This window comes from Cottoperca gobio, chromosome 3, assembly GCF_900634415.1.
Source record: "Cottoperca gobio chromosome 3, fCotGob3.1, whole genome shotgun sequence".
NCBI classification, from domain to species: domain Eukaryota; kingdom Metazoa; phylum Chordata; class Actinopteri; order Perciformes; family Bovichtidae; genus Cottoperca; species Cottoperca gobio.
In genome coordinates this window covers 10,406,656-10,415,623 of record NC_041357.1, presented here as the reverse complement: position 1 = coordinate 10,415,623, position 8,968 = coordinate 10,406,656, and the positions used below count along the sequence as shown (strand labels likewise).

Here is an 8,968-nt window from a genome sequence, read left to right as displayed (position 1 = left end):
TCTATCTATCTATCTATCTATCTATCTATCTATCTATCTATCTATCTATCTATCTATCTATCTATCTATATCTATCTATATCTATCTATCTATCTATCTATCTATCTATCTATCTATCTATCTATCTATCTATCTATCTATCTATCTATCTATCTATCTATCTATATATATATATATACATAAATATATAAATATTTTTTTTTTTGACATCTGTTTTACTAAATGTTTAAATGTAGTAGCTAAACTCTGTTCTGGTAATCTCTGAACTCTAACTGCACTTATTGCCCTCTCTGCCACAGAGATACAGACAACTCTAACGCGAAGACAACAGAGCATTTTAGTATCAGTAGCGTTCTGGCTTCCGTTTGTAGTCGGAGTAGTATTGGCCAATCCTGTTTGACCAGGCTTTGGTTGTACGCAACTAAACAGTCCGTGTGTAGAGAAAAAGAGGAAATATACATTGGCCGAAATGCAATCTTGTAAGCCCTCATCTGTCGCCTGACGATGATTTATGAAGCTAGGGGCTATGAGGCTGAGGACTTTCCTCAATTATGTTGCCTTTTGGAAACGTAGGTAGTATGATACAACACTTTCTATATTCCATATTCCCGTGATTTGCAGTAAAACTGACACTGACTTATAAAATCCTTATAAATGTGCTCACACAGAACCTCTGTCTAGCAACATAATGGAGAACTCAAACATGAAAATATATATGAAAGTGAAAAATTTAAATAAATGATTTATTCCAAAGAATTAAAGAACTGAATCAAAATAATATTAAACTTGAAAAAACATACTTTCCTACACTTATTTTTAGTTTGAATATCATTGTAGTTTTTATTATAATAATTATATTATTATATTTCTTTCAGTTTCTATTTTCTTTTTCATATGATCAATGACTACTGTAGTTTTTTTTTTTATCCATGTACAGAAGTGCCGCAAATTGATAAATAACTCCACATGGCGGCGAACATCTAGCCAAAAAGCAAAAAACGCTGCTGCGGGTACCCGGAGGAGTGATGCTACTGTTTGTTGACACTGAATGTAATGTAGTGGAGGCCACGTGACCACGCCCACCTCCAACTCCCCTGTCCCAAATTTCACCCATTCTCATCATGTCATCCTACTCACACTGCCTTTATCTAGCTATCGAGCATCTTTGCTGAATGTTGGCACCATGTTATGTCAAAGACTATGTCAACACTGATTTTCCAAAATATTGCATCAGCATTAGTTTCATAACCTTGAAGTGCAAAGTATTTTAGAAATGATTTCCCTGTAGGATTATTAGTTGCCTTTTTAAAAATATTACTCTAAATATATTCAGGTTACAGTTATACCAAAGACATTGCCCCTGCCACGGCATCATGTTCTGTGAGTCACTATGTTGTACTCTTGTGAAATGAAACATTAAGGTGATTTCATCTTTAAGGGATAATGCCTCACATTTCAGTACTTCACTTGAAAGGTTTTAGTTTAATCAGGTGGTGTTTTCACTGTTTTCACTTTTGTGTTTGTAATGTTTAGAGATATTTTTCTGTAGCAATAAAAAAAAATGATTATTACCAAGTGTCTATGTGTTGTGTTTGATGCCTTAAGGCAATTAATCTGTGACTAAAACAAATGAGCTACATATTTCAGTTCACAGTGAGAGCTTTTCCCTTTGCCAGAGGTGGTTTGATAGAAGAAAAAGGTTCTGGTTTTATATTAAAAAGTGATTTTCTTTTATTTTTTGTGCAGTTTCTTTTTGCCTCTTGATTTGAATTGATGCTGCATTTTCAAGTTTAAAATATGCAAGTTCCTGTTTCCTTTATAACCGTGTATCACTTGTGCTGGTAGGCAGCAGATATTCCTTTATGGTTGTGAGGTGGGGGTGGCCATGTCTGTTCCTCGCTGACTTATAGAAATAGCCAAAAGCTTGGCTCAAACGATGCTCTTTACACAAGTGACCTTTAGGCACCAGATGGTGACCTTTTCCCTGCTGGCCATCCATGGGGTGTCCAGGCATTCCTTCAGTGGCCATGTGGAGAATAGGCCCAAGTGACCATCTGCCTCTGGTGTCCATGACAATGGGCCCCACCCTCCTAAAGTGTGCGGAGGGTGGTTGGCCTTTGTACTAGTCAGGAGGTGAGGGAGGGCAAGGCTTCAATATAGGGAGGGTGTGGAGGTTTTAAAAAGACCACGACAATGACCACGACAGTCAACAACAGTCATAAACTCAAACAATATAAAGGATCAATCCATCAAAACAACAGCTGAACTAAGTTTCCCTGCTTTGGTCAAATCACTTTGGTTAAAAAAAGAATATTCGCATCTAAGACTTACTAAGCTTACAAAGTTGCTATTTGCGGAATCACCAGCATGAATAAAATGTAGAGGCCTATAAATATACATACTTTTTAAATGATTCTTGGTATTTTAGTTCACTTTAAAAATTCAGATTTGGGAATTTTGGAATAATCTCTGAGATGGCTAATTTATCAAATTAAGGAAACATCTGCCTCCCCTGCAGTTTTCTCATTTAGCTTCTTCTAATTTGATCAATTTGATTAGAAGAAGCCACGGTCATGCAGATAATACGATTTCCATTTGTGAGTATTAAACATTTACACCTTAGGTTTTACTACTAATACTAGTGAAAAGCTTCATTCACTGATAACGTACTCAGCAGCTCGTAGTGTGCATCTTTAAGGCAATTTAATTAAGGTGTTGGGTGGAGAAATGGGGATCCCGTAAGACCTTTTGCACCCATGGGATAGTTTCATTATTGATTTCTTGACTGGTAACATGAATCCATTGGAGCAAAGTGTAAGATCATCTGTTACTAATGCAGAAATAACACACTTAACATTGGCTGTCCTTGGCATTTAGGCATTTAAAAATGTAAATGATGTTTGCTCTATCTTTTATGCTTGAACACATGCCCCTTTGCTGCAGTAGCAGATACAAGTAAACATGAGCCAAAGTCAGAATAAACATTAGTAGGATTTGTTTGGGCACATGTCAATGATAATAGCTGATTTGACTATGAAAAGGCACAGAGGGAAAAAAGGAAAGTTGAGGGAAGACCTGGGGGGGTCGAGGAGCTCTAAAGGCTGATTTGCAGGTGAAATAGATGGCACACTCTGCTTTGTGGCCATTGTTCTGCTCTGCAGCCAGATGGCCTCTCGAAATTCTTTAGAGCTGAAACCTCAACACTGCGGGAGGGAATACGCCTCTGTGGGATTTGGCCTCTATAATGGGCAGGTTCGGCAGTTACAGCTCTTATTAACGGATATAATTTCAAGGCTGACAGCACAGTCCTTATAATTTTCTGATTACGAAACATCTCATAATACAGCCCAGAAAATGCAATTACTCCAAAAGGTTTTTTTCTTCTTTCGATTACCAAATTTGCAACTTGAATTGATTTTTCTTGACTTTAGAGGCACACTTATTATTACCCTACTTGTCTGTGGTAGCCACAAAGTCAGCACAAATGTGTATTTTCTCATAAGACTGTTATATTGAAAATCTAATGATTTGAAATTCTGTTCACAAATCGCTGCAATTCTTGAACTCCAGGGTCAGTTTTATTTGTACTTTTATAACCTGAAACTGCACATAAAACTATAAAAGTGAAGAACAAAAACAGTTGCAGTGTCCATCATACAAGGCTGCCAAGATGTTTGACAGAGTGCGATGTGAAAGTTTAAACTCTGTAAAGTATAAAGGATTTCTTCCAAATATGTTCAGGCAAACTGTCACAATGCAAAAGAGAAATGCTGTTGCACCCAAATGTACATTATTTTGTCAATTAAAAATCTGTGGTTTTGCATCCTGAACTATCTACAGAATCCTGCAGGGTCCAGTTCACCTAGAACAATGTTTCTCAAACTTTTTCAGACCAAGGACCACTTAACCAATAAAAAAACACTCACGGACCACCTAACTCCCCAAATATCCAAAAACAATAGGCCTGCTTACCACTCCAACAATATATTACAAATGACAGCCTAATAATGAGCTTTATGTGACCTTCTCTATATCGCTATTTCACACATTAAATCAACAATACAAAAACAACTACGGATTCTACAAGAATTTCGTTCATATGCGATTTAACTCCAGATAAGAAGACCATCTGTCTCCCCTGCAAAGCACCATGTTGTGTAAACAAAAGAGGGACTGACCTGAACTACCTCCTGACTTTTGAATTTAGTATAAATACCGCAGCAGAGGATTCACTCCTCTGAGCAGCACACGGCAGTCTTACAAGCTTACGTGTGAGAGTTTGTACATCTTGTTTTATGTACTGTAACTCTTCTTACATGTATAACCTTCTTGCAAGAATATTGATTAAAACTCTTATTTGATTTTGATCCTGACTTTGTGGGTTTATTTAAGTATATTTTTCCAACAACAGTAAATGCTGATAGATTGTACACATCAAATGAAACGTAGACTACATTTATTACTGAGTGTCAGAGTGAACTTACCCTCAGCAAGATACACAAAATGCCCCACATTTAGTACGACACAAACTTCCTCTGTGGATTTTCAAAAATAAAATACAGTAACACTATGGTGGCAGGTCCAAGTTTAACAGGGGTTTAACAATAAACACAAGTTAATTATTAAATGTAACATAAATGTACGTTACAAAACACAGCAGATTTGCCTCATTCCCGATATCAGTCGACTCTTCCAGTTGCAGTGTGAAGAACTGGCTTTACATTACATTACAGGTAATTTAGCAGACGCTCTTATCCAGAGCGACTTACATTGAACTAAGTACAGGGACAGTCTCTCTGGAGCAGCTCAGGGTTAAGTACCTTGCTCAGGGGTACAATGGTGGCAGCCTGGTATTGACCTCCCGACCTTCTAGTGTTTTGTTTGGAAGGCGTACCAATAGACCGGTGTTACTCATTGCGCGGCTCGCGAGCTTTAATTGGTGGCTCGCATGGCAGTGGGCTAAATAAAGGGGTGATAGATATGACTGCAGTCAATACATATATTTCATAAAAACACTAAAAACAAGCAGGGCTATTACATATAACCCATTAAAACACAATGTCTGCTATATTAGCCTACAAATAATAATAAAAAAATTGATAATAATAATTGATAAAAGATGCAAATATATACTAGAAACAAGATATTTAAACTTGCTCGGCACTACACTGACTCACTGCGGAGTTGCCAGTTTTGGCGGTCTATAAGCACTACAAAGGCTCAAACACAGGACAAATAATACAGCTGAACGATTAACTAACTGAGGCATCCTTTGAGATCGCATGGATTTTGGCTCGGCAAAAAAAACCTTCTCAGACTCAAACATTGTGAAACACTGCTTTTTGGCTTCAGCAGAAATATTGTTTGCAGAGTTTGACAACATCATCCCAGTATTAAGATAATCTTGTTTTTAATGAATGCATTGGTTGGCTGCATTGCATATTGTATGTTCTGGGTGGGATGACAGATTAATAAGCAGACGTGCTTTTTATGACTGGATGTAGCTTTTCATACTTTAAAAAGTGGTAAAAGTGGCTCTCCTATTGACTTTGTCCCATCCTATCCTACCTGACAGCGGTACTGTGCTTCATCGATTTCGAGGCATGATGATGAAGATACTCAAGGCCTACGGTGTCCCTTCCAATTTACTCCGGGCCATAGGGATCATGTATAAGGGTACAAGAGGAAAGGTGGTAACCCCAGATGGCAACAGTGAAGAGTTTGACATCATGGCTGGGGTGTTGCAAGGGGACACCCTTGCTCCCTTCCTCTTCATCATAGTCCTAGACTATGCGCTCAAGAAGGCCATCAGTGAACGGGAGCTAGAACTCGGCCTCACAATAACACCTCGGAGGTCGAGACGACACCCCGCTCTAGTCCTAACGGACCTGGACTATGCGGATGAGATCAGTCTGCTCTCTGACCGCGTAGAGCAAGCACAGGAACTCCTGGGCAGAGTGGAGACAGAGTGCGCCATGGTTGGCCTTCAACTAAATGCCAAGAAAACTGAGTTCATAACTTGTGCTGTGGGAGCCAACACGCGGGCACCGATCACGAGGGTGTCCCGCAATAACATATGTGGATGTACTCAGGAAAGATGCAGGAGCAGAAAATACTGGCGAGTTAGCCAGATGCATGGAGGATCGGGATGACTGGAAGCACCGATGGAGGGCCCGTCTGAGGACGACCTAGTAGTAATGCGGCTCGCATGTAAAAATTAGTGACGACCACTGCACTAGACCACTAGGCCATCACCACCTTACCCTGTATGATGCCTCTGTAGCCTTCGCATTTTCCCCCGGTGAAAAAAAAACTGTCATTTGTTTCTTGAGTTCATCACGTTGTCTCTCAAAAACACTCAAAGGTTTCCCAATGTAATCTTTGTGTTTGCTCTGAAAATGTCGCTTGAGCTTGGTGGGTTTCATAGCCTCGTTCGCCAACAACTCGTAGCACAAAACACAGTGTGGATTGGGATCCTCTTCATCTCCAGTCCAAAAAAATACAAATTTTATGTAGTCGTTGTGATATTTTCTTTTCACTTTAGCGCTGGACTTTCCACGTTCAAGCCGAGTTTCACAGCTTTCAGCCGGGTGGTGGTTACATGGCGAACCGCTCTCCTGGGACTCAGTAACGGACACAAAATTACTTGTTGCTGCGGCTGAAGCACTTGAAGCTGCTGAATCATCTGCATCAGGACGATGCACCTTGCCTGTCGCGTCAGATTGTTCATTTAATTTTCTTTTAACTGACCCTGTCTTTAGCCATCGATCCATCTTGTCAGGTGACCGCTCAAATTGACCACGCAGATCATTTATGACGTAAGAACATAAAACGAACCTACGTGGCTACGCAGCTGCATAGGTTTGTTTTACGATCTAAGATCTACACATAGCTGCGTAACTAGGCTACATCTATGCTACACTCTATACTAGTCATTTTTAAACAGTTTGAGAAACACTTTGAACTTAATTTGAACCTTGAATAAATTAATTTAAAACGTGAAATTTTACCAATATACTATAGACCACTAGGGGTCGCTCGCGGACCACCAGTGGACCACTCTTTGAGAAAGACTGACCTAGAACAGTGTTTTTTTGGGCCAGCGCGCACCTATCCATTATCCAGATCCATTGTCTCCCCTAAATTCTAATGTTGATTATTATTCTGTTTGTATTATTCTAATTATTATTCTTAGTATTTATAATTTATATTACATATTGATTATATTAATTTAGTATTTCAATTCTTATAATATGTTTCTTATTATAAGGCTGCTATATTATGTTATTATAAAAACTCAAATTCAATGAGATTGAAGTTACATAATAACATTTCAAAATAATAATAAATATTATATTATTAAAGAAATGTTTTGTTGTTTTTACCTTCAATTGCCCTGATACACCATGTACCCAGGGAGAAAACAAAGACATTTTATTCAGGAGTGTTAAACAAATGCAACGGTAAGAAGATTCAAACTTTAATCGGTGTTAAACACAGCAGCCTCAGAAATGTGAAACAATTTGCACTCTTAAGTGATCCAAAAATAAATGAACACAAAGAAGCAAGTCTGAGGCGCTGCTTTTTGTCTGTATATGAAATGTTTCAATGTGCTCTGTCTCAAAAGGTAATATTCTGCAAAGAGACAGCATGAAATATGATAATCACTCAATCAGAAGTAGTGTCACTGATAAAATAGTTTATTCAAAATGCAATATATGTAGGCTTCACAATCTCAGTTAATTTAGACAAACATGACAAGGACAAAACAGTGCTTTTCTATGAAGTTAACAGAAACATCTTAGATTACAGAAATCCACTAACAAGATTGAAAAACAAATTAAACATAGAGAAACAAAAAGTTATTCAGTTGTTCAAATGTTCTTGCTCAAATAATAATGATAATAATAATAATAATAATGATAATAATAATATAAATGAGAAAAAACATATGTAAACAAACATTTGTGAAATGATCAACGTAAAAAAAAAATGCAAATATGTTAAATAAAAGTTCATAAATAGAATAAATAGCAGCAAGTGGTATAATTTAATTTTGGTTCACAAATACTAAAATTGTCAAAAAAATAAAAATAAAATACAATGAAATAACATAACATACATAACATACAATCCTTTGGTGCAGTGAATAGGCGTTGGTCCAGAACATAAAATATAAATATAAATAGTCAATTTTCAGCAGCATGTTCACCTTATTGTTTTGCACAGAGCTGCTTCACTGGAACTTGTGTGGAAAGGATTCAGGACGCTCTTAGTTTCTGTTGTCCTCCTTTTTTTTGCGAAAAAATCTGCCAGGAAAAGAAGAAAATAAATGTTTACTCACTTAATATATTCATCATTATAGCTGAATAAGCGTGGGTTACAGCATGAACTAAAGCACTAAATATGTAAGACTTGATCCTCACCTGTAATTCGTGCGTTGTTTCTGGACTTGGCTACCGCTTTTGAGAGCGTCCTCTTCCTCTGGACGGGCGTCACTTCAGCGGGACACTTGTGCGTGTTGGAGATGCTGGAGCAGTTCTCCTGGTCGGCCCCTGCGCCTTCTTCACGGTCACTCAGCCTCTCCTCTTCCTCGCTGTGTGAAGAGCAGGCATCGTCCTTCAGCTGTGTGGACTCCTGATAGACAGCAGCAGAGCAGTCTGCGGGTATTTCCTCCCACTGAAACGTGCCAGGCAGCGGCGTGTCTGTCTGGAAGTTAAAGTTCCAGCGGTGGCTGTCCTGCTCAGTGATCTCCTTCAGCCTCAGCGTCAAGTCCCGCCGCAGCTGCTCCTGGTCCACTGGGCCGAACAGACTCCTGCAAACTGACTCTCTGCGCCTGATGGGGTCCATCCTTCAGATAGTTCTGGTGGAGTTTTGGTAGCAAGAGTCTTTGTGTAGTTTCAGGGAAAGCTGCTGTTGCTGTGTTCCTCTGGTGTGCTGTGGTCATCACTTCGCTGCAGGGCTATTT

At 38.7% G+C, this 8,968-nt stretch overlaps 1 protein-coding gene across 1 annotated transcript; it reads right to left on the bottom strand.

Annotated features, from left to right (window-relative positions):
- Positions 1 to 7,985: 7,985 nt before the first annotated feature.
- On the bottom strand, positions 7,986 to 8,918 carry cdkn1ca (cyclin dependent kinase inhibitor 1Ca). The gene is made up of 2 exons (XM_029427187.1): positions 8,427 to 8,918; positions 7,986 to 8,309 (listed from the first exon to the last, which is right to left on the bottom strand). Exons 1-2 carry the CDS (start codon positions 8,848 to 8,850, stop codon positions 8,209 to 8,211), a joined length of 525 nt encoding a protein of 174 aa, XP_029283047.1. The 5' UTR covers positions 8,851 to 8,918; the 3' UTR covers positions 7,986 to 8,208.
- Between the last annotated feature and the right edge of the window lie 50 nt (positions 8,919 to 8,968).

Excerpts from the sequence above, each read along its gene's own strand:
- cdkn1ca (XM_029427187.1), bottom strand. The coding sequence starts at position 8,850 with ATGGACCCCATCAGGCGCAGAGAGTCAGTTTGCAGGAGTCTGTTCGGC. Across the intron at positions 8,310-8,426 it reads AAACAACGCACGAATTACAG|ATTTTTTCGCAAAAAAAAGG; the intron begins GTGAGGATCAAG and ends TTTTCCTGGCAG.